The 27,260-nt window shown below is 37.0% G+C and overlaps 1 protein-coding gene across 2 annotated transcripts in view; it reads left to right on the top strand.

Annotated features, from left to right (window-relative positions):
• The window catches only part of LOC149555531 (uncharacterized), a 130,498-nt gene extending 104,457 nt beyond the window's left edge, over positions 1–26,041 (top strand). The window contains exon 5 of one of the 2 annotated variants that reach the window (XM_089829619.1): positions 25,334–26,041. In XM_089829619.1, coding sequence (XP_089685745.1) covers positions 25,334–25,705 — 372 coding nt within the window. In that variant the 3' untranslated portion in view covers positions 25,706–26,041. Of the gene's footprint in view, positions 1–1,890; positions 2,705–25,333 lie in introns of those variants that run through there. The other variant, XM_089829620.1, reaches the window with a different exon arrangement.
• Positions 26,042–27,260: the final 1,219 nt, after the last annotated feature.

The following is a 27,260-nucleotide window of genomic DNA, read 5'->3' as shown; positions in this document are numbered from 1 at the left end:
AATTCATACACATTAGGTGATACCACATGTTCTTTCCTCCAAATGGCCAACCAATCTAATTGCAATTGTTTGCATAAATCATCATTTTCATCAAGGATGCAATTGCTATGATAGACCTTCAGATCTGATCGCTCAAGGGATGTATCATTGTCGTTCATATGATAAATCTGCTGGCAAAATGGTCAGTGCTTGTCTTGGGGTTTGTGACAAGAGACTAATTGCCTCCTTTGGATTTGATAACTCCAGTGGTTGCATCGGGCATTGACATGTCGATTATTTGGTGTAACGACAACGACACTTGTAACGAGTGGTATTAGAGCTTGGACACACATTCGAATCCCTTCGGGTAACATTGAGGGGGAGATTGTTGGCAAAATGTTCAGCACTCCCTCTGGGTTCATGACAAGGGACTAATCACCTTCCATGGATTCTATAAGTCTAGTGGTTGTATTGGGCATTGGCAGGTCGATCTTTTGGTACAATGGAAACCACTTGTAACAAAACCTCTGATCTGCAAAAGAAAGGTATTGCTGCAATTAGTCGAATTAGGTCATGGAGTGATTTCGCCTTACTAGAGAAATTAACAAAGTAGGGAGGATTTATCACCTTTATAACTGTTTTCCAATTCAATTTCCAAATAGGTATGGCAAACACAAGAAGATGAATTGTTGAATTGATGTTAATGATCTTACAATAAGCTCCCTTAAATAGGAAACTTAAACACCTATAAAAGGAGTCGGCTATGCCACAAATATAAATTCAAAATTAGGTGCACAACTGTGCCCCCTTGAATGGCTAACTAGCTCGCAAGGGGCCAAAAGCGGTAATAGCAATTAGACATGGGCCTGGCTTAAAGAGGAGACATGACAGAACATTGGATTGAATCTATTGCTAACTACAATGAGTACAAGGCCAAGTAAGTGTATTGTTTTCACCAAGATATTATATCTACAACTGAAAGAGTCCTACAAAAAATGACATTTACACGATAGCATTAAAAGTAAGAACAAATCTACTTGAGCTGATGTGTTGAGGGATTCTTTATGTGCACCCATTCAATTTGGCTAGACCTGGTTTTAAAACTCAAAAGGCAAAGTTCACATAGTATCAAAGAGTAATTTAAACTTCATTTCTTATAACAAAGTTGAAAGAGTTGCCTCCCAAACTTTGTACGAAGGTTGATTTGCTAATTAAGGCTGAGGAGTGGACAGTATACTAATGTTTGACTTTAAATTAAGGATCTCTATAAATGCAGGAGTATCATGACATCAGTTTCTGCTCGATATTAGTAAAATGTAGTCTTGATAAGATTTTGTTAGACAAGTTGAAAATTTGGAAATAATAATTATAATATTCATTCTCTTGCAGATGCTTCCAGCACTTTGATTTAACTAAAAGAAAATTAGAGTACTTGTCCCTGCAACTCTTCAGAGATAACAATCAAAGGACATTGTTCACAGAAAATAGAAACTGATGGTTCTCTTCTCATGATAACTAGTTTGTTAAGATACATACCAAACTTGAGTTGATTTCCTTGTTAGTCACTTCTCTGCCTGTTTGAATCTTCTTTGGTTGAGTTTACAGTAGCGCTTAACATCTGGATTTGGAATTCAGCGAGGATTTCTTAGCTTAGGCATTTTATCTTATAGCATGAAGCCTCTGAGAGACTAGAGCCTCAAAATACATTATTGTAAAGTTTGTGATAAATCAACTGGGCTAGCTATTACATTAGAACGGTAAGTAGTGTTCAAGTCTTATATCCTGATCTCCCTAAGCACAAGCATCAAAGCGATTGCTAAACCAGTTATAAAACAAATTTGCCAAGGATTTTTTTCTGTAAAAGCGGGCTTGTTCGACAGGCCAAGTTTGATTGCATCCTTTTTCATTCAGGTTTCATCTCCTGGCGCAGAAAGGGTTGTTAGAGTACCTAAAGACTTGGAACGCTTCAAGGGCCTGCCTATGTATGTGAGATATGTTGAAGAGACTATTGGAGCTCAACATGGAGGCCGACAGCATGATGGAGTTTTCCTACTTGATAATGTTGAAATGGTATCAGGTTACTGTACATGGAGACTAGCTGATGTTAAGCTGAATAGGGAGTTGCTAGGCAAAGGGAGATCTCTTAATAAAAATAAAAGGGAGTGGAGATTACGGATACCTTTTGCTTCCTTGGTGCTTGTTCGACTTTATTTGGACATCTGACATATCAATTGGCTGTCATGAGTAGTTTGACCATAATGAAGGTGTCTTTTTCTCTTTTAATAGCCTGTTTGCCTATGAACACATGTATCAATCATTGACATGTTTGCCTGTACAATTAGAATGTTTTGGGGCATTAGTAGTAGGTGTAATACAATTTAAGTATGTCAGAGGAATACTATGAACAAGCTTATAAAAGTTAATGATGGAATTGGTCTAATAGGGCACTGATGCATATATGTCAGGCCTTTTAGCTAGTTTTTTACAGTTCTTACATACCAAATTTATTTTTGGTGCATTGTCAAATTTGAGTGACAAAAATGAGAGTCAATCAGAGATAAATAGACAAATTACCATCCTAGGGCTGAAGTAATGTTGCTGATTTGACTTCATGATACTGAATCTGGCAATTGATCACTATACAATTAATTTCCATTATGTACAACATACATTGTATAGTTCCAAATTTTTCCTAAAATTAACATACTTAAAGGAGATCTTAATATATCAATAGTGTTCTCTTATGAATGAAACTTGGTACTTAAAAACATATTTTTAATATTGCACATATTATTCTATCGTTCTAAGTTTTGCATAAGATTAACATAATTAAGGAGATCTGAATATATCAATAGCATTCTCTTATGAATGAAATTTGGTACTTAAAGATATATTTTTAATATTGTTTTCCACTTAGAAATCATTATGTTTTTGCAAATAAACTCGAAGTTTTAAAAACAGAATAAGCAATCAAGTATAAGCTGTAACTTTTTTATAAAATTATTGCAAATAAAAATGAACTGATTCTGTCAAGTCGACTAGGCTGAGTTAGAGATAGATCATTTACCACAACGTTGACCCTATTTCAAATTAGTGACTAGCCAGGCAAGTTGCAAGTATGTGTTGTTAACCTAAAGAGAATAAAGTGCATACATTATTTGCCTGGGCACTGGGTCCTTATTTGTGCCCCATTGGCTGAGGGTCTTTTCTACCCACATAGCTGCAAGGTAATCCCAGCTTTTGTTAATTTGTTGTGTGGTATACGAATTTCAAAATATTACATAGTTTTGATTTGAAGGAAAATATTTAAAGATTTTGGCTTCACACCAAAAATAGACTCTTTAAATGGGTGAGCTGATTCAAGTACTTGGATGTAATTGTCAGTCGTGCCAAAAGAGACAGACACCATAATTTAGTTTGATTCCAACTGAGGAAATTGTTTTACCATTATTCAAGTTCCTAACTTCAGAAAAATAAGTCTAATAGGCCAAATCATGGGTGTAGAGTAAAACTAAAGAAATAACTAAGAATTTTTTTTAGTTTTTTGAATTTTTATTTTGATTCCACATGTGACTGATTATTAATCTTTGAATCAGCATTTTCATTTTTTCAGAGTTCAGCATAGAAAGGGAAAAGAACTTCAAAAAGAGTGTTAACTTGTGAAAGATTGTTGAACATTTTGGCGTAAAACAATGTATCAACACTCTTAGTAGAGAAAATATTGATTTGTTATGGTCTCTTGTCTTGGCTGGCTGTTTGACATTAAATTTTATTCAAATTTTAAGTTATGAAATTTCAAGCCTATAGGGAGATTCCCTCTATCAATTTGCAAACAAGGAGATGATAGAAATGAAGGTGGAAATTACAAAAATGAAAAGGAAAAAAAATGATTTACTGGTTACCAATCCCATGCTTGCCGCACCATCAATTCCACAAATGTGAAAATGCAAATCAATTTAAATTTTCAACTTTAGGTAAAAAAGCTTTATATTCATTTTGGGCAAATTTTTATGGAAAAATCAGATGGTTTTGGTGAGTTATGAGGAAATTGTGATTTGCTATCAAGATTCAACTATGTAGGTTTTGATTCAAACTCATTTACCCAAGTTTCATTAGTAGTAGTTCACATGAACCCATCTCTCATGAGAATAAATGGAACACTTAGCACTCATTGCATGAGGAAATTACCACATGTTTTTTTTGGTGAGTTTGATGAAAAAATGACTGTTTTTACAATAAATCATGGCAAGTATTGGGTGTGTCTTGAAATTTTTGCAACTTTTTCCCCAGGTCTTCATGTTGCAAAACAAGATGGGGATATTAGAATGTGAAGTTGATGTTGTTGTTGTTGATGTCAATATATCTGATACACATTTGTGGTTTTTCTTATGATTTGGCTGTTTTGTTCTATCGGCTGATGTGTGCCGATATCCTTGGCTTATCGGTAAAAGAGGTCAAGAAAGGATGTGCTTTAAATGTTTATCCTTCTCTGCTTCAATGGTGGTTCTATTCCACGTGCGACATATGGTGGATCAATTGTTTGGGTTTGGTCCTATTTGGAGCATGTTGTCCCAACAGTTAGTGTAACATGTTTATCATATTACTTAGTGCCATAAGTGTTGGTGATGGTCTAGTTTGTTGATATGCACGAGGTGTGTTGTCTTATGCAAGGTGGTTAACATTTCATTCCTTACCATTGCGGGAATGTTTCGGTGTGACCTATTTTAAATTGCTTTAGGCCAACTTGGTTGATGGCATCAAGCAGGATAAGAAGAGTGATGCTTTCACTTGTTTGTGTGGCTTGTGTGATGCTTAAATGCAAAGTGAATGTGAATCTGACAAGAGAAGATCTGTGCGTTAATGATTGTGTAAGTAGATGCAATTGGTAGCAGATTGAAATATCATTTCTGTATTGCAGTGTGTTGGTGGTGAATTCAATCACATTTCTTATATTTTGTTAGTAAGCCTATTTGCAATGTCTGTTAGCCATATTCATTATTTAGGGTAGTTGGCCCAACTGATAGTGAACCAACCTGCAGTGAGCAAATTGGCAGTAAGCCTTTGTAATAATCACCTTAGCCAGTGTTTGTTTCATAAGAATTAGCTTCTCCGTGGGTTTTTCCCAATTTGGGGTTTGACATAAATTCTGGTGCTCTTTGTGTTGGTGGTTCTGTGCTTTCATACTTACATCTGTTATAATTGCTTGAGTGGTTATTTGTAGAACTTAAGTTAATATAGATGTATCTGTCATTATCATTTGTATGGTTTGTGAGTTTACCGACAAAGTAAAAGTTTGAGAAAGCATTTTGGAATAACTGATTGGCCCCCCTCTCTGTTATTCAGCCTATTCAACAATTGGTATTACAGTTTGGTTCCTCCATATAGAGCTTAACCACTTGAGACAGATCCAATGACACACAGACTAATCATTCTTATATTTGATGGATTCAGCTACAGTTCATGGAAATAGTGGATGAGAGGATGTTTGATTTCAATCAGTTATAGTTATCTGGAAGCATGTGGAGACAAAGTATATGTTCCCTTAGGATGCTGTAAATACTCGAGATGAAATCATAGCCTTGAGTTGAATTAAAAAGCAAGGTATGCTATCACCAGTGCTTTATCAAAAAATAGGATTAGCTGCAGTTATTTATTTGAAAACTGCTTGTGAAGTTAGAGAAAAATTGAAAGAGATTTATGATAGAAACGATGAGGTTAAGCTATCTAAGAAGTTAACAACTGTCACTATGAAAATTTGAGACTCGAAGCAGGTAAAGACATTAGAAGCTATGTCAGATGGTTGCAAGCGCAATAAACGAAGTCAAGAATCAAGGAGACAATATCACTGCTGAAGGTTTCATGGAAAAGATCTTGATGACATTACTAGATAGCTACAATGACAAGATCTCGGCTTTCGAGGAGGTTTATGATCCAAAGAAGTTTACTAAAGAACAATTGTTTGGCAATTTAACTGCATTTGAGATGAGGAAGTTTGGAAAAGAAAAGAGAAGATCTGAAACAACATTCAAGGCAACTAAATCAAATTAAGATCCTGATGGTGATGATGAATCAAATGAATTTGAAGCAAATTTTGCAAGGAAATTGAAGAATTGCACTGACAAGTACAAAGGCATGTTATCGCTCAAATGTCTTAGGTGTGGAAAAGTTGGTCATTTGGCTCTTAGGTGTTTGGACAAAGGTCCCAAACAAAAGTGTAAGAAGTTTAATAAGAAAGCTTACCATGTTAATGGAGATGCTAGTATTTTGGATGATGAGTCAAAAACATAAGATTGTTCTATGGTGAAGAAGATGAAAAAACAAGAATTAATATTTCTAACTTTTTCCGTGAAGTTGATGATAATATTGAAACTACTTTATTTGTTAGAATATACAAAAATGAACAGGTGACTGATAGTGTATGGTCTTATCATATAACTAGTGATAAAGTTAAATTTGTAACACTTAGACAAGTATAATGGCGGTCTTGTTAGACTTGGTGATGATATGCAACATATATTGTCGGTAGGGGTTCTATAATATTTTATGGGAAGCATAACAGTGACAATATTTATCATCTGAAGGGTTTGTGTCACAATTTGTTGAGTGTTGGATAAATGTGTGAGAATGACTGATATTATTATATTCAAGAATGAAGGATGTGAGATTCCAAAGAGACATAGAACAATAATTGTTGTTGGCAAAAGGATTGGAAGGAACATGTACTAAATTCATGTTCCTTTGGCACCGAAGGATGTGCCACATTAATTTTGACAATTTGTTAAGAATAAGTTCATCTCATGTAGTAAGAGACTTACCTAGATTGTGCAGATCAGATAATGTTATTTGTAAGGGATGCTTAGGAAGGAAAACAGAGAAAGGAATCATTCAAGGCAATAGACTACTCATTTACCAATTTATTTGTGGTAGCACACACTAACCATTATGGTCCTACGAGAACAAGAAGTTTACAAGGTGAGAGATATTTCATGCTTTTTATTGATGATTATTCAAGGTTGACTTGGGTTGCATTTCGAAGAGAAAAATCATAAGCATTTGAGGAACTTAGAATATTCAAGGCTAGAGTTGAAAATGGATGTGGCAGAAAGATTAAATGTTTGAGATCTGATTAAAGAGATTTACTTCTGAGAACATAGTATTAAAAGACAATTTTTAGTAGCTAGAACACCACAAGAGAATGAAGTTGTGGAAAGAATGAATTGGAGAATTCAGGAAGCAACAAGGGCTACGATGAAAGAAACAAGTCTACTAGAAGTTTGCTGGAGAGTAGTACATACTGTTATGTACACACTAAGAAGATTTTTTTATCGAAATAAGTATGGCAAGACATCATATGAGTCATGGCATGGAAGAAAACCTACAATTAAATCTTTCAAAATCTTTAGAGCATATATTACATTTTGAAAGATGAAGCCAATCTTGGCGAATCTGACAACAAAGTTGTTGAAGGTATATTTTTGGGATATTCTACAAGGAGCAAATTTTATCGTGGGTTATTAAAAAATGATTGAACAAAATAGTTGAAAGTGCAAATACGAGGGTTGATGAGAATTTTCAGAAAACTTCTGAGAAACACATTGGGTATGAATCAAACACACAAGATAAAGGAGAGGAGGACAAAAAGGAAGGAGAGAGTGCGAGTTTCGACATCTACATCTAAGACACCATGGTATGTACAAAGAAATCATTATGAGAATTAGATTATTGGTGATAAAAATAGAGTTGTTCCTAAAAGAAAAGCAACACAAGAACAAGTTTTGTTGTGTTTACTTTAAAAAATTGAGCCTAAATCTATAGAATAATGTAATGATCAAAATTGGTTTAGAGCAATGAAGGAAGAATATAATCAGATTGAGAAGAATCAAACTTGGGAATTTGTGCCTAGACTAGTTGATAAGAATGTGATCAGTGCAAAGTGGGTTTACTAGAAACAAGCTGGATGAGAATGGTAAGGTAATAAGGGACAAGGCAAGGTTAGTATGCAAGGGTTACCCTCAGATTGAAGGTATAGACTTTGATGAGAGTTATGCCTTTGTTACACAGATATAGATAATCCAAATATTTCTAGCTTTTGCAGAATAGGAGGATTTCAAAGTTTATCATATGGATGTCAAGTCAACAATCTTGAATGGAGAATTGAAGGAAGAAGTTTAAATAGAACAACCAATAGGGTTCTAATTAGAAAGGAATCCAAATGCTATACACAGATTGAAGAAGGCATTGTATGGATTGAAGCAAGCATTAAGAGCTTGGTATGGAAGATTAGATAGATATCTGATTGAACAATTGTTTCAAAATGGTTCTGCAGATAGTAACTTGTATTACAAGATTTCATTAGATCAGATTCTGATTGTTTTTCTTATGTTGATGACATATCTTAGGCAAAAAAGATGACTTGTGCAAGAAATTTGTAGAGGAGATACAAAAAGAGTTTGAGATGTCTATGGTTGGTCAGCTGAATTTCTTTCCTCGATTTGCAAGTAAATCAAAATAGTAAAAGACATTTTCATTTGCAGTCCAAGTTTGTCAAGGAATTGTTGAAGAATTTTGATTTGGAGAACTCTAAAGCACTATGTACCCAGTTGTCACCAGTTGTAAGTTGACTAAGGAGGATGATTCATCGAAAGTAGATGCAAGTAAGTATAGATCAATGATTGGAGAATTTCTGTAATGTCCCCTTCTCCGCGCTAGGCCTTACTAGCGCCTTGTTAGTCTATCTCCCCATCCGGATAGGCTAATGGCATTGATGAAGAAGTGCTAGCCAGTCACAGGAGTTTATTTGGTTTCGTTGGGGAAATATTTAAGTGGAGGAGCTTTTCTATAGTTAAGTTACTTTATTTTATAAAGTGGATTTATAAAGTTACTTTATGACTTAAAGTCATTTTGTAACCAAAGTAACTTAAGTGACTAGAAGACAAAAATGACTTTTATCCCACATTGCCTAGTTGTTTGTACTTTCGCTCATATCGAGGTTATAAAAGCAATGAGCTCCTTGGGATTGTCCCCATGAAAATATGATATTGATCAAAATACAAACAAGTTGCTTAAATGTGATTGTGCTTTCTTAAGGACAAAACCCCTTAAGAGGATTGGAGAAACTGGACGTAGCCCTAGTCTCTCTTGGAGAGATCACACCAGGTATGAGTATGGAGAATTCAGATTAATATATGGCTCCAGCAGACCCATGTTTAGCAGGAAATCAGTATGCAGTGATAGGTATGAACAAGTCCCTTTTGATTTGTTAGTTGGTGAATATGTATGACCAAGGGTTTAGAATAGAAGAGGAGGTGTGAAGTCGTGTGGTAGCAATAGTAACAAGCTATGTACTTCAGAGCCAATTGGGACATTCCTAAACAAGATAGTGGGAAACTACGGTAGGTATCCGTGGAGGTGTGATGACTACCTAAGACCCAACAATGTCACTTTCAGTTGGATGCGCCCACAACTTCATTCAGCAGTCATGTGTAGATTGGACGATTAAACATGGAGGTAACAGGAGCTAGCGGAATATATCAGGTAACATATTGCAGACCGTAAGTTGCCATTATCAGGTGTGCCTTGAGTAACTGGTGAAAGGGATTAAAGGGGAGGGGAACCACTGACAGATCCATCCTCAATCAGATTCGTTTCTAGCAGGTAACACAGAGGCAATAGTGACACTGGTGTGAAGGTTGCTTCAAAAGTCTCAGTCATCATAGAGTAGACTGACTGGAGGCAGGTCGTCAGCCATATATACATTGTTACATTCAAGTTCCACTTTCAGTTCATGTTTGTAATTGTTCACCTAGTTAATGCTTAATGTTAGACTTTGAGTGTGGATGTATGACTTCACTAAGTATTTGTCTTAATAAATTTTATAGCAGATAAATTGTCCATTAGATTTGTGGCATTTTTTGGAAGTATGTTGTGATACCAAAATTGTTTTCTTTACAAGCTTTTCCATTACATTGAATTTAGTTGATTTTATTACTATTTACCAGAATCAAATCATTATAGTGGTATTAGAGCGACAAGACTTGCCAACTTGTGGGAAAATTATTGAAGTTGCAGGTTGGTTAAAACATGAAAAATGTCAGATAGGCATGAATAGGAAACCATATAAATTTAGTCACATCCGACCTAAATAGGCAAGATCTTCAGATCAAATTGATATTGAGGACAGTTATACAATTGATGAGGAGCTAACCTTTGGGACAGCATATAGGTACAGATCATTCAAATGGCATACGATGGGAACGAACATGAACAGAAAGTGAAGGAAACCTTGTGAGCTATTAATGATGGATAGAATAATATCACCACTGCACTTCAACAACTTATAGGTGCTATGCAGCAGCTAGCTCCAACCCACAAGAGAACACCTAGTCATCACAATGGAGGAGTTAGTGTGTCAGGATCACCCTGGACTGCTAGGGCCCCCACATGGAACATTGACAGGCCATTGATGCCATTTTTGCTGAGAATAATGCCGAGGAAGAGGTAGCCCAACCCGCGACACAAGGCTTACTTCCGGATAATCTTATGGCGATGTATGATGAATGGGATATGTTCCCTGATAAGATTAAACAAAATTTGACTTTTGTTCAATACATGAATCAAAAAAGGGAGACAGAGACCATAATAGGACAGGAGGCCTAGGGCACAAAATAGGGACTTGAAGCATGCCATGAACAAGTTATCCCTCCTCATTTTTGATGGTAGTAGTAAGACATCCGCTAGAGCTTGGACTCACAAGCTAGACACCTACCTGACACTTAAGTCCATGTTGAAGATAGAAGCCATTAGATTCGCCACAATGCATCTAGAGGGAGCAGTAAATGATTGGTGGCATCATGGGCTGGTCACCTAGGGTCATGGTCTCATTACATCTTATGAGACTTTTAGCTCTAAGTTGATTACCCGTTTTGATAGGAAGGACATTGAGGTCTACTACAGGGATTTGGCACAGTTGTGACAGGGTGGATCTCTAGATGACTTCATTGATGAGTTTCAGCGGTTCTCGGTGATGGTTCCGGATATGACAAAAAAAATAAGGTAATGCTGTTCATTGAGTGCTTATGAGATAGATTTAGAGGTTTGGTTAGGTCCTAAAACCAAACACTTTGGATGATGCTATTAAGATCGCACATGATCTAGACTCACCTTCTTCGATACTACAACCTCCTAAGAAACCTTATAAGGGGTCTACTTCGTTCTAGACGAACAAGAATCAATATGAGACTTCCCCTCCCAAATTGGACTTTGAGACATAGAATGAACTTAGGAGGAAGAAGCTATGCTTCACTTGTAGGGAGCCATTGACATCGTATTGCAGATGCCTTGGCAAATGTAAAATACATTATGTTGAGGTTCTGTCGGAAGAATAGGATGAGCAGCAGGGGGCAACGATTCGGAAGAAAGTGAGGAGCAGCCTCCTAAAGAAAGGAAGAAGGAATCCACTCTGGGACAATCTCCTATCATAGGTTCCCTTTCTAGCGATCCCACAGGTCACCCCTTTTGCTTGAAGGGTGTAGTTAGAGGGCAACATATTGTGTGTCTTTTAGATACAAGTGCATCACATAACTTCATAAGCACGCGTTGTGTTTCAAAGAGAAAGTTAAAAGTTGATACATACTTGAGTTCGAAGTTAGAGTGGCAGGAGGCGATAGATTGAGGTGCACAGGGAAAGTGCTAGGGCTTTCAATTCACTTAGATTTTTATGTTGTTGATTTGCATGGATTAGATACCATGTTGGAAAGATAGTGGTTGCAGACTATCGGTAGGTACACAGTTGATCATGATAAAATGCAGCCAAAATTCTTACTGGATGGTTGACAGGTGATTCTCAAGGCCATGCTAGAGAGTGAACCTAGGTTGATTTCAGCCCATAGGATGGAGGCTATTATGAGGCATGATGACATGGAGTGGGCAGCACACTATTTCATTTCCTCTAAGGCTTTATTAGGTTCAGTTTGCAGCTTCATGTTGACATTCAGCCGATGCTTGATAAGCACAAGAGGGTTTTTGAAGACATACCACAGGGTATTCCCCCAAATAGAGTGTTTGAGCATATCATTGAGTTAGAGGAGGGTGCCAAACCCGTCATTACTACTCCTTATCGTCACCCCATGCATTGTAGAGAGGAAATAGAAAGGATGATTAAGGAACTCTTAGACATGGGACACATTAGACCCAACTCAAGCCGTTTTGCTTCTTTGGTAGTTTTGGTGAAGAAGGATGACTCTCTTCTCATGTGTATTGATTATCATGCTCTCAACAAGAGGACCATTAAGAACAGGTACCCTATTCCTCGCATTGATGAGTTGCTAGATGAATTACATGGGATAGTCTATTTCTCGAAGATAGATCTTAGATTTGGATACCATCAGATATGGGTTCGTGAGGAGGATGTGCATAAGACAACTTTTCCATGCCACTATGGACACTATGAGTTCTTAGTTATGCTATTTGGGCTCACCAATGTGCCGGCCACATTTTAGTCATGTATGAACCATATTTTTAGAAAATAGTTGCGTAAGAGTGTGTTGGTATTCTTTGATGATATCTTGGTTTTCAGTAGAACTTGGGAGGAGCATCTACAACACCTAGATGAGGTACTTAGCATTATGAAGGAGCATTCATTGTTTGCGAAGGAATCAAAGTGTGAGCTTGGATTGACTAAGATTCTTTACCTTGGACACATAATTGGTGCAGATGGGGTGACCAGGAAAAGATACAAGCGATCCTAGATTGGCCACCTCCGAGGAACGTATCGGATTTGAGGGGCTTCCTCGGTCTTTGCTCTTATTACAAGAGGTTCGCTAGAGGTTTCTCTCAGAGAGCAGCTCCCCTCACCGATCTCACATGTAAAGGGGCATTTAGGTGGATAGATGATGTAGAGGTGACCTTTGATAAGCTCAAGAAGGTGATGAGCACATGCCCGATTTTGACACTTCCCGACTTCTCTTGCCCTTTTGTCTTAGAGTGTGATGCTTCAGGGAGTGGAATTGGCATAGTTTTCATGCAGGATAGGCATCCGATAGCTTATGGGAGTTGGAAGCTCAAGGACAGTGAGAGATTGTACTCCACCTATGACAAGGAAATGCTAGCAATTATGCACGCTTTAGCTAAGTTTAGACAAAATTTGGTGGGTGGCAAATTCACAGTTAAGATTGACCACAACAGCTTGCGATATTTCTTAGAACAGAAGAATCTCAATGAAAGGCAGTAAAAGTGGGACAGCAAGATTTAGGTCTATGATTTTGACATTGAGTATGTTAAGGTAAGAACAATATAGTTGCCGATGCACTTTTCAAGAGACCTTCAGTAGTCGGGTGTTGAGCCATTTCAAAGATATTGATAGATTGGAAGTCCCAATTACTGGTTGAGTATTCTAAGAATACTCAAGTTTGTCAAATCATGGATAGGCAGCTCCAAGACATCAAGTACAAGTTAATTGATGATGTGATTTTTTATAAGGATAGGATTTATCTTGTGCCAGAGTCTAAGCTCAAGGAAAAAAATAGCATGCATGCAATTTGTTTAGCAACCAAGTTTCAGCAAGAACCGAAAGAATCACATGTTATGGTGGTGAAGGGGATTTTTAGATATTTGAAGGGAACACAAGAGTTTGGATTATGGTATCCAAAAGGTTTGGATTGCACACTGTCAACTTATACTGATGTAGATTAGGTAGTATGGTTGGATAACTAGAGAAGTACTAGTGGTGGAGCTTACTTTATTTACTCTTGATTAGTTCCTGGTCAAGTCAGAACTAAGATTGCATATCTTTATCAACTGCTGAATCAGAATACATTGCAACATCCTCATGTTGTTTGTAGGTATTACGTATGAAACAAACTTTAAAGATACAAGCATAACTTTTGATGTGCCGATTTCAACTGTGTGATAATACTAATGCTATTAACATTTCAAAAAATCCAGTGCAACATTCCAAAATGAAACATATATCTATTAGTTATCACTTTTTGATAGAGGTGGTGTTGGAAGGTGAAGTAAAGCTTGAGTATGTGCCTACAAAGGAGCAGATAGTAGACATATTTAGAAAACCTTTGAGCAAAGATGCTTTTGAGTATCTTAGGGAGAAGCTGGGTGTTTTGCTCCTTCCTAGTATTCGGTAAATACATCACTGTGTGTATTGGTCTAGTACATTGTATGCTTATTCTATTTTGGATCAATGCTTGTTGGCTTCCTAGCAAGGGGAGTAGAGGGAATTACTGAGGGAGGTTTTGGCCCTTTGTCATTGTTGTCAAAGCGAGAGAAGATTTTTTTATATTTTTCATGCTATTATCTTTTGATTGTGAGTTTTTTTCTTTGTTATTGATGAATGTTGCCATCAATGACAAAGGGAAGATTGTTAGATTGTGAAGTTGATGTTGTTGTCATTGATGTCAATATATTCAATGCATACTTGTGGTTTATTTATGATTTGGTTGTTTTGTTGTATCAATTGATGTGTACCAATATCCTTTGGCATATTGCTAAAAGTGTTCATGGAAGGATGTGCTTTAAAAGTTTATCCTTATCCTCTTTGGTGGTGGTTCTATTCCACTTGCAACATATGGTGGATCGATTATTTTGGTTTGGTCTTATTTGGAGCATGTTCATTATGTTTAGGTTCCAATAGCTATTATGTAACGCGTTGATCATATTTGGTGGTACCAAAAATCATGGTGATGCTTTAGTGCGTTGATGCATGAGGCGTGTTGTATTGAGGGAGGTGGTCAACATTTCATTCCTTACCATCGTGTGGGAATGTTTTGGTGTGACCTATTTCAAATTGGTTTAGGCTGACTTGGTTGATGACATCAAATAGTATAAGAAGAGTGACAATTTCAATTGCCAGTGTGGCTTGCAAAGTGAATGCGAATCTAACAAAAGATTTGTGTATTTATAATTGTGTAAGTAGATGCAATCAGTAGCAGATTGATATATCATGTTTGTATTACAGAGTGTTGGTGACAGTGATCTTAGTGGTGGTTTCAATCTCATTTCTTATATTATGATAGTGAGCCTATTTGTGTTGATAGTTATCCATATTCATATTTTAGGGTAGTTAGCCTGATCGACAATGAGCCAACCTGTGGTGAACCTTCGTAAAAATCACCTTAACCAATGTTTATTTCATGAGAATTAGATTCTTTGTGGTTTTTCACAATTTGGGTTTCAACATAAATTTCGATGTTCTTTTTGTTGGTGGTTTTTTCATATTTACATCTATTATAATTGCTTGATGTGGTTATTGATAAAATAGAAGTTAATATAGATATATCTATGACTTTATCGACAAAGTAAAAGTTTTTAGCGCCCCCCCCCCCCCCTTCCCCTCAATTATACAACCTGTTCATCAGGGGTCTCCCTCAATCTACATGTAATAGAACTTTATTGCAAAGGGCAAGAACACCCCTAACTTCTACGCTTCCTGTGGAGATGTGAGGGTGTGAGAATTGGTACAAGAAAGCCACTCAAATCACTATATGCTAGGAAATTGATAAGGGTGCAACTATATTATAATTAATATTTTTCACTAAGAGATGTGGGTATTGTTAATGTTATTGTAACTATGGCCGGATTCCTTCAGGTTGACATAGATAACATAAAGGTTATGATTATATAATGATATTATTGATAACATAATACTTATACTATTTATATAATTATTATATCGATAAACAATTATTGGGGTAATATAATTATTATAATTATTGGTAACACAATAATTATTTTCATAATTGTTATTATTGTGATAATGTAATTATTATATTATTATTTTTATATTAATTATATAATAATTGGGGCAAACTTGGAAGAGTGGTGTCCCTTGGTGAAGGGCCACCACCAAAAGGTATAAAGGAAGATTGATTCTTTGTCTCTCAGCAATCAATAATATAGACAATTAGAATAACATGGTAACATAGCCAAGTTTACAAGCTCCTGAAGTAGTGCTGGATAAATCAAATCTCTATGAGTGATAGATTGGACAAGGTTGATTTTCCTGTGAGTTAAGATTAAAGAAATAATGGAGTGTGACATAGCTTAGAGAGGCATCAATCTTCATTCATAAGGTGGCGAATTTACTAAAGAAGTTGTCTTGTGTAGAAGTTCAATATACTATACAAAAAGGAAGTACATATACTAGAAGGTATCCGATATGATAAACTCTTTTGATTTATACGGTGGAAGATATACCCTCTAACTTATATGATCTCTATATATAGCAGTGTGCATTAAGAGCTCTGTTAACTTAATAGAGAAGAGAAGAAGCATGATTGAAAATGGAAATTATGGAGTGGCATATATATTTATGTGTTGTTTATATGGTTTGGAGAAAATAGTTTATTGTAAATTACCATCATTAATCTAAATCAAGCATGAGTGCTCCATATTGTGTAAGAGGTCAGGAGAACAATATGTGTGGAAGGCTTTTCAAAGGCAATTAAGTCGATGATTATGTTGGCAACAATATTTCCATTTGAGGCAATATTAATATGCATTGGCTATATAAATAGACACACATGCACACAATCAATTATATTGAAGGCAGCTTGTATACTACATTGATTGTGAAGAATAATACCTTCAGTGATTACAATGAACCATATAATGTGGTGAAGGAACTTCTATATCAAGAAATTTTGTAAGTATCAATGCTATCATGTATAGTGGGTGTCTCAGTGATTGTCTTTCCTTGGGGTGACTAAAGTATGTGTGCCTTTCACATGCTGGCATATGAATTGTTTGTTTATACGAGGCAACAATGACGAAAATAAATTATGATCATTATCTAAGTGAAGGATGCAAATTCAAATAGACTCACAAAGCAGTAAAAACATTGATCATGTTTTACAGACAAATTTATAATGGTTCCAGTGGTCAAACTATATTGGAGAAAGTCGACAACACTAAGAATTATAGACATGGTGCCTTCAGAATTTTTTATGGTGGAAATTTGTCAGAGAACAAGTGACAATAGATTAATGAGGCAAAGAACAGTTTATCTTTTGTTTAACATGATAGCATATGATGAATGCTCCAGATCAAGTTGGTGTTTACCGCATAGGGTAAATAGATTAATGCATTCAGACAATGAACAAGAGCAACAATACTCCTTTTATTCTTCGCACATGCCAAAGACATTACATTATGCTTCTCCTGATTACAGTGATCTCGAAGGGTGTATATATACTTTCCGAAGAACCTTCCTGAAGGGGTCCATCAGCTACATAACAAGAACCTTCTTGAAGGGGCCGTTGGCTACACAATATTTACCAATGATAACATTCTGTCGGCTGCACAATATTTACTGACGACATGCATCCTGTCGGCTACACAATATTTACTGACGACATACATCCTGTCAGCTACACAATATTTACCGACAACATACGTCCTGTCGGCTACACAATCTTTACCAACGACATCATCCTCCCAAAAGAAAAAGTCGTCTTCGGATGACAATTACAAAATATCCGAAAGATTAACAAACATAATACATTAAATGACTAACTACAACAAGATAAATCTATTTCTGTCACACCACTTTCGCATTCGTCCTGTGCTTGCACCAAATTGGTCTCCAAACCACGTTGCATCTGTAGCCTCTGCTAACACAATACTGTCTCCTTAGTCAAGCTGACCTTGATAGCCACCTGTGCTGCTTTCTCTGCTTCCAACTCCAAGGTACCCTTAGCCAAGTGTCGTTGCATTGCCTTCAACTGGATGATCAACTCCTCCCAAGCTCTTTATGCATCCACCAAGACAGCTTACGCCAAACACCTACTCCAAGTGCCACCTTTGATACAGACACTCCATGCTTACAACAGCTCTAGGTCCCATCAACTGGTCACGCTTGCCACGACTGATAACTGCACCGACTGGGGGTCTAGGGAACATCGCCTCCAGCGAGGTTGAGGGGTAGTGCCCCCGCAGGGCACGCTCCCTGTCGCGATATAGGGCAGGGTCGAGGGGCAGCACCCCCATCGCCAAGATCAAATTGGTACTCTCACACCCACACAAAACTCCATGGAACACACCATTTTTGTGATTTTCTTCTGATTCCACACTCTTTCAGCCAACCACTTGCGTTCTCTTCAAATCAGTTCTTCCTCCAAGCTTTGTCGTTCTGTGACGACAAGGGAGTCGTTCTGGCATGGTACATCTTTAGCTTTGAACCGTTGACTGCCTCTGGTATTTCTTGTCCATCTAATGTCCACAATTTTATTGCTCCATTATCACCTACTTCCCGAATTTGGTATGGCCTGACCTATTTTACCTTAAACTTGCTTAGTTTGACTTCGTTCCGTCCATCATACTTCAACACCCACTGTCCCGGTTGGAACTTGTTTAGTTTCAGGTGTTTATCATGCCGAGCTTTGTGCCTATTCTGTGTGACCTCCACGGCCTTTTGTGCCTGCAATCATCGAAGTTTATTTAAGTTACACGATCTCTCTCTCAGGTTTTCCATATCGCCCAGTTTGTTCTTGACACTCGGTACCATGAATTTCGTCGGCTGCCACTCCTTACCGTCAATAACTGTATTCTTGATTTTAGGATCTTCACTCTGTACTTCTGAAATTTCTATTAAGCCCTTTCTCTTTGTTTCCTATGTAGACCGTACGATGTGTTTTCCTTGCTACCGGCACCTTTCTGGTAAATTCGTGGTGCATTGTAACCTTTTCTTTCTGCGCGGTCCGTTCATTGTGTTCCATATGGTGGAATATTTCCTTTTGCTGGGTTCGTATTGTATGTTCTTCCCTTCAGCTTTTGTTGTAATTGCCTTTCCTTCTTCCGCTTCTCTGTATTCCTTCAAACATTCATTTCCCTCTTCTTTCTCACCTTCGTTGACCCTTAACATATTACAGCTTGGAAAGAGCTCGTAATCCTCCATCTACCAGTAGAAAAAGCCGTTCACCAAATCCAAGTCATCGTTCGTCAATCCACCTTCCAACCATAGGACTCCTTCCTGATTGGGTTCCAATCATTGCTTTCCTTCATCCTCTTCTTCGGAATCAAATGATACGGCTTGTTCACCCACCATTTGTGTGTAAATCAATAGTGAATCGACATCCCCTGCTTTCCATTGATAGTGTATTCTTCTCCCAATCATGCTTAACCCTTGCTTGTACAAGCCATCCTCGGTCTAGAATGGCGTCATATCCTCTCCTCTTCAGCAGAATGACGAAGTTGAGTAGAAACGATTGTGTTCCAATCGTCACTGGTTGTGCCGTTAGGACGCTGAGAGGTTTAATGCCATGTTGGTCCGCTGTTAGCAACTGGAATGTAGGCAGCCACAACATCGGCTGTCTCAACCTCTTCCAAGTATCCTCCAATAACACATTCACACTGGACCTTATGTCCACAATTGTCTGTCATAACAGTTCCCAAAATTCCCATCTTGACGACCGCTGGATGTCGTCCGAATGTGAGGGCTAGCAGCATCGGGTCCTCTACACGTGCTCCACTTTCCTTCTCCCTTGTTCTCTTGATAATTTAGCAATTGGAGGGACGTTTGTGAGTGCCGATTGGAGTTGAGGCATTGTGAGTAGCAGATCATTTATCTTGACTGGCACTTCGGTTTGTAATATCTGTCGTACGATGTTCTCTTCTGCGCAGTTTCTTGTTGAGGTACCAGTAGTGTCCTTCAAGTGTGCTTTGTTCGCCTGCGTCGCCTTCTCAATTTCCACCCATGCTTCCTCTAATCTCTTCTTTTCCTTCGTTGGGTCGGGGTACAGTTTTGCTTGCTTCCGTGTGATTACAAGAACCTCCTCTTCGTCCGTCCCGATGGTGATTAGATTCAATCCTGATTTCGAGCACTTAGCATCTTCATGATCTCCAGGACCGCACCATCTGCATAACAACTGCGGTGTATTTGCTGTTGTACAATCTTGGGCAAAGTGGCCCCACAAATTGCATGCTCGGCATTGAACTATTGGGCGGTCGTTCGCATCGTACTGAATTCGGCTATGGCTTCCATTATTATTGTTAGCATTGTTGTTGTTTTGCCTTCGTCTATTATTTCTGTACCCTCCCGATGTGGCACCCTCATTACTGGTGTTTCCACTCTCTCTTGATGCAGAAGCCTCCTGGGTTAGGAGCACTTGTTGAGGTCTTCTTGTTTTCATATTGAAGGGGCATTCTTTTGTGGAATGTCCCATGATTTGGTAGATCTCGCAAAACTGGTTCTTTAGACAGGATCCCTTCGTGTAACCTGTCTTACATTTTGTGCACCATAGGTCGTTTCCCTTCGTCTCTTTCTGCATGTTCTTAAATTCTTTCATCATTCAGATCATATCGTTTTGGAGAGCTCGGACCTTCTTGCTGCCCTTTTCGTCATTGCTGCTTTCTTCTTCCGAAAATGCATCATCATCTGAATTGGATGAGTTAATTTTTTTTTTTTTCTGCTTACTTTCAAAGTTCATTGCCTGATTGTATGCTTCACTGTATGATGATGGCGACACATTCTTCATTTTCTTCTGTAATTTCGAACGTAGTCCTTCCACGAACCATCTCTTTTGTAGCCCATCCGCCGGCTTACTTTCCATCTTGTTTATTAAGTTTTTTAATTTTTTGGCATATACTCGAATTGTTTCATTTTTTCCTTGCTTCATGTTGTATATCTTTGCTACGATCTCATTGTTGTCGTGCAATAGTTGAAACTTGGTGGTAAATTCTTTTTTAACGTCCGTCTAATTGGTTAATTTTTGGTGATCTGTATTAGCAAACCAATCAATTCTGACACCCCTTAGGGTTGCCGGAAATTGTCGCACCCATTCATTTGTGTTAGTTACGCCATTCGCTGTCCAAATTGTTTCGCATGTCTTATAGTGTCTGATTGGATCGGCCGTTTCATCACCATCAAACTTTGGCAACTTCTCTTTTGGTCCTGCCATTATTACTTGATTTTGTGTATGGGCACTATTCGGCATTGTGACACTGGCATTGTTCTGCATTCCGACACCGACGCTTTGTATTCCGACACCAACGCTCTGCTCTCCAATACCAATGCTTTATATCTTGACACCAACGCTCTGCTTTCCGATACCAACGCTTTGTATCCCGACACCAATGCTTTGTATTCCGACACCAATGACAATGATGCTGTTTCGGGCAGTTGTCTTATTCCCAACAGCTGCATTGTTTGGTGAAGAAGGGTCTTTGTTAAGCGAACTTGTTCGTTCCAGAAGTGTATCGTGAACGAAGAGTCCACGCTCGTGCTCCCTTGGCACTCTGAACTGTGCAAGTTAATTCCCTTTCGTCTGGATTCTCTTCCCTTAGCGACTACAGGTTCAAAAATTCCTCCCTTGCTTCTTCCACCAATTCCACCTGCTGTCAAGTTTCCTCCAACAATTCCTTGGTGCTTCGGTGTTCATCGGCAATCAGCTGAAACCTCCATTTGCGCTCGGCCTATTGGGCCAAAATTAAATTTTCTTGCACAGTGTGTATTCCATCTTTTCCCTTTATCTTATTTCGATCCTTGTTAAGCTGATTTGGCATTAGTCTTCATTCCTCCTTCGTTCCAGGTTCATGGGGCAACAGTGCCAAATGTTTACTGCATAGGGTAAATAGATTAATGCATTAGACAATGAACAAGAACAGCAATACTCTTTTTATTCTTTGCACATGCCAAAGACATTACATTATGCTTCTTCTGATTACAATGATCTCAGAGGGTGTATATATACTTTTCGAAGAACTTTCCCAAAGGGGTCCATTGGCTACATAACAAGAACCTTCTTGAAGGGGCTGTCGGCTACACAATATTTACCGACAACATACATCCTGTCGGCTACACAATATTTATTGATGACATACATCCTGTTGGCTACACAATATTTACCGACGACATACATTCTATCGGCTACACAATATTTACCGACCACATACATTTTGTCGGCTACACAATATTTACCGACGACATACATCCTATCAATCGGGAGGTGCTTTCAAAAGAGAGAAGGGACAGAAATATGAACCTGAAAATTACAAACATTGCATTGAATCAAAATTTATATGGCCGTTTTTCCTTGGCATATAGGAACTTAACTTGTGGGGAACTTTAGTGCTTGACCATTAAAGAGCAAAGTTATAAATGCTATCATCAGTAAATCTAAATATATACTCATGAGTTCCCTCTACAAAGGTGTGACATGGTGGCATGATTGTTATCGATGCATACATGATTAGCTTGAAGCAGGAGCTTCTCTCAGAGAATTGCTTGATCATTGGTTGAGACAGCCCCTCTAATATTTTTAGTGTGCAAGGACGGATCTAAATATTATTACTGCGTTACCTATATATATCTATATTTGTTCAATAGAGACATTTGGAAGCCATGGGAAGAACAATGGTGGAGACCTATGTATCAGTACCTGGCCATGCATAGAGAGTTACCAGGTGGTAACTTCATCACTTCCAGCATCTTTTGAACATAGACAATACAGAGAATATGCAGATGTATACATCTATTGGTGTGAAATCTGAGTAGACATAAAGTAAAGTCTGAGATCTGGTCTTGGCCATGTAAGGGCAGTTCGAAGCATTTGTGGGAGACATGAAAGATAGAATGGTTCCTGTAGCTTCTCGTGTTGACTACTTGGGAATTTAGTCATGTTGATAAATTTGGATGCTGGTATTTGTAATATTCTTTGTCACTAATCATGCTGGGCCAAATTGATCAATATATTGCTGCTGTCAAGCATTTTTGCCACTACGGAGATGCTGGTAATGTTCGTGTGCATGAAAATGGTCTCTTTCTGTCTGCAATAAATAAGCTCTGCTTGGGTCTTGGAAAAATTGCAAAGACTTTTGGGCTGCTAAATTCTGGAGTGCTTATTCATCTCTCTTTGAATCATTTCGATGAGTTACAAAAGGGGATGCAGCTTTCCATTTGTGTGTGGTGTGCTACTCAGTAGTAGGGTAGTTTGGCAATAACAAGAAATGGATTCATCACAAATATAACTATATTAGAGATATGGTATTCAATTAAGGTACATTAGTAGTGAAGAACAAACGACTGATATTGTCACCAAGCCTCTTTGCCAAAATGGAATTTTTTGAGACAAGCTTGGAGTCGTAGAGAATGAAGCCCTTGTTGAGGAGTCTTAATATGAATGATTTCTTGAGATGTACTTACACTGCATTTTTCTTTGAGACAGAAATTTGAGGTGTCAACCCTTGTGCGTTTTTTGTCCGAGATGGAGAAATTTGAGGTGTCAACCCTCGTAATACATTTTTTTCTCTAAGAGAAATTGGAGGTCTTAGCCCTTGTGCATTTTTCTTTGAGATGGAGAAATTGGAGGTATCAGCCCTTGTGGTGCATTTTTCTTTGAGATGAAGAAATTTGAGGTGTGAGCTCTTGTAGTCCTTTTTTTCCCAAGACAAAGAAATTTGAGGTGTCAGCCCTTATAATGTATTCTTCTCTGTGAGAGAAGTTTGAGGTGAAAGCCTTTGTTCCACTCTCTAGAAATAGCCACGGTGGATCCATCCTTTGGGAGTAGCCATGGTTGATGTCATGTGAGAGAATCCATGACTTAACACTTGTGTTCTTTCACCCTTTGAGAGTAGCCATGGTGGATATCACTAGATAACTCAGATATTGAGAAGGATTCCTCCCTGGTTAAGAGGGAGTGTTAATGTTATTGTAGCTATGGCTGGATTCCTTCAAGCCCGAGATGGATAACATAAAGGTTGTGATAATATAATTATAATAATCATTGGTAACATAATAACTATATTCATAATTATTATTGTTGTGATAATCATAATGTAATTATTATATTGATAATATAATAATTGGGGCAAGCTTGGAAGAGTGGTGTCCCTTGATGAAGGGGCACCAACAAAAGGTATAAAAGGAGATTGAGTCTTCCTCTCTTGGCATTCAGTAATACAGACAATCAGGAAAACAACAGGTATAGAGATGCAGATCCTGACGTGTTCCTTGTCTCTATATTTGACTTTCTGGGTGACAAGGTGTTATATGATTGCCTACAAGAGTAAGCTTTGGGGATTACATATCGGTAATCTATTACTATGTCACTGAATTGGCCTGAAAATTGAATGTTTCTAGGTACGGATTGTTTTGGAATTATGGAGTGGAATAAACTGTGGTTCACACGGGTCGATTTTCTGCATTAGATAGGCAAACAGCATGGTATCTTGGATACTTTAAGTTGGTTGCAAGTCTGTTATCATAAAATATCAGGTGCTTGCACATTTCAAAATTTTGAAAAAAAGAAGCTATTTTTTGTTCTACTATTCTCCTCTATCCATTTTGAATCACTAACAAATACAAATAGATGCATATGTGTGTGTCACTGTACCAACATCTAGAAACAGGTATTACATGTGTCAGAAATTTGAAATGAAATAATAATTTATGTTTGTGAGTATCTTCTGTATGTACAATTTCTCAGGTGTTATTTTTTAAGCTCATTTTGAGAAGTTTGTACACATAATTTTATATGTGTGATGTATTTGTTTCTTATTTATTCATTGCATCTTTTAGATCATTATTTTACTTTGATGTATAACCCTTCCTATTTGGCTTAGCCATATCTATAGCTTTGGTCAATTGGCATATTTTAAAACCCCTCCCTTGTATGGCCATTCATTTTCTTACTAGTAAATTTCTTTGATGTGCTTTCATTAGTATTTTGAGTTTGGGATTATTAATGCTATGATATTAATGTGTGCTACATTCTTTTGAGCTTTTAGATATTCTATCCCAAATATGCCTGAAGGACTAGACATATTATAGCAAGCATAGTTTATAAAATCTGCAAATACTATCCAAGTGGCGAGTAGTCTATTTTTTTTCAGGGAACAAGTTCTCACAAGTTTAACTGGTCTTTTTATAGATGAAAAAAACATGGATACCAATGTCAACACAGGTAAGCCATAAAACATTGGTTGAAATCCATTTTTCACATGCTGTTTTTGCTATTAAATGTTGCATTTTCTCTTTTAAGATGTCTGTATTAAATTTAATACATTCTTTAATTGAGTTTAACCAAAAAAAAAGCTTATTTAAGAGGTTTTAATTTTTGTACATTCGAAGTTGCCAAGTTCTTCCTTTTGTTGAGTTTTTCCTGAGTTTTTGCGAATTAAATATTTTTGGGCTTGCTGAATGCTCTGCAAGTCCAATACGTTAATAACTACTTAGTAAATTAATTGGGTTCAAAGGTTGTCTCAGAACAAAGGAAAGTTTATAAACTTAGTTTTAATTTTCATCAATAAAAGACAAATGTGTAAGATTTGAATTTCATCAATAAAGAACTTTCTTAAAAAAATCTAGTTTTATAATAGGCCAACTTTGACTGGTTCATTTTTCTCTCAGGTTTCAACTCCAGGAGCAGAAAGGGTTGTTAGAGTGCCTAAGGACTTGTTACGTTTCAAGGATTTGCCAATGTATGTTAAATACAAGGTGGGTACAACTACATCTGACAACGGAAGCCAAGGACAGAATATATACTTGATGGAGGCTGCCATAGAAGATGATGGAAGTGAAGAACATGATGGCATTTTTGTACTAGATAATGTTGAAATGGAATTAGGTTACTGTACATGGAAGTTAGCTAATGTTAGACTGAATAGGGAGTTGCTAGGGAAAGGGGGGAAAGGGAGAACTCTAAATAAAAAGCAAAGAGAATGGAGATTGCGGGTGCCTTTTACTTCCTTGGTGCTTGTTCGATTATATTTAGATCTCTAATATGTTAAACTAGAGTACCATGAGTATATGACCTTAATTGAGCAGTACTTAACATTTTAATAGCCTGCTGCCATTTAGAATTTTTGAAGTGTCAAATTGATGGGGAATGAGTTGAATTACGTACCGGCCATCTTATAGAATTAGACTGATGTAGGGTTATGAGGCATTAGCTGCTAGCTTAGCAAATGAGTTGACTGTGTCAGAGGAATACTTGTAATATACTATGATATGTCACCCCAACAAGACATTATGCTGTGTATGTCTTTGAATTTTGATCCCATTTGATATTGTTTTGCCCACCAAATAATGATGTGGGAATCGTTTGAATTAGTATTACCTACGTGCTCAAGATCTGTCTGTTTTTAAATATGTGATGCTGAATCTAATTGTAAGTTTGGTTCTTACTTTTACCTTCAATTATTTCAAGTTATCTACACCAGACGGATGAAATCTCATAATAGACATAAATGTTTACAACGAAAATAGGATTGGAACTAGTTATTTGAAAAAAAAAAGTTTTAAACTTTTTTCTAGTTTTTTATAGATTTTTTTAAGTTGTATAATTTTTCAAACATGAGAAGGTGTGTAATCCATCCAAATAGCTTGGAGTTCATGGAACTCTTTTTAACAATACTTGTGACAAGAATTTTTTAAAATTACATATTTCATATTTTTTAATTGGTACACACAGCATATTATTTATGACTCTTATTAGATTTCCACAATCCATTAGAATATAATTTTTGCTTCTGGATTTGATTGTGTCAGTTTTTTTAGCATCAACGTTTCGGATCACACTCTGTGATCCATCATCAGGATGAGAGAATGCAAGAATGAAAAAGTCCTGATGATGGATCACAGAGTGTGATCCGAAACGTTGATGCTAAAAAAACTGACACAATCAAATCCAGAAGCAAAAATTATATATTATTTATGGTTGACAAAAGCATCCATGTATAAAAATAGGCAATACTTTTTAAATTTTGTACATCTTTTAAAGAACTTTTGTGTAGGTTTCCAAACATGGAAGGTGAAATAGTTTGGAATGCTTGCAGGCTCTCATTTACAATATTTGTGGTGGGAATTTTTTTCAGGCATATTTTTCCCTTTTTTTAATTAACTCACAAGGTACACTATTCATTGTTGGTAAATGTATTTTTTTAAAAAGTTACTTATAACAAATTACTTTTAAAACTGAGGAGAGTTGTAAATTTTAAAAAATTTAGATATCATGTACACATTCATTTACAACGTTAATGACCAAAAAGATTGTGAAATTGTAATCATTTCCATTTTTTAATTGTTCCACAAACCATACTATTTTTTGATGGCAAAACATTTAGGAAATAGAAGTGAAGAATTTAGTGCTTTCTAGATTGTTTAATTGAAATTTTAAATTTTAGATACATCTATAATTAAATCAAATATTTTGGATTACAACCCTATAAAAAAACATGTAAATCATCATGTACCATTTTTGAGAGGAAAAAAACTTGTAATTATGATCTCTTCATTTTAAAATCAAAGCATATTAGCTGGTTTATTAGTTTAGGTA

This window comes from Cupressus sempervirens, chromosome 5 (genome assembly GCF_028749045.1).
Source record: "Cupressus sempervirens isolate cs-2001-9-10 chromosome 5, ASM2874904v1, whole genome shotgun sequence".
In the NCBI taxonomy this organism is placed as follows: domain Eukaryota; kingdom Viridiplantae; phylum Streptophyta; class Pinopsida; order Cupressales; family Cupressaceae; genus Cupressus; species Cupressus sempervirens.
This window is presented reverse-complemented; position numbering and strand designations above follow the sequence as displayed.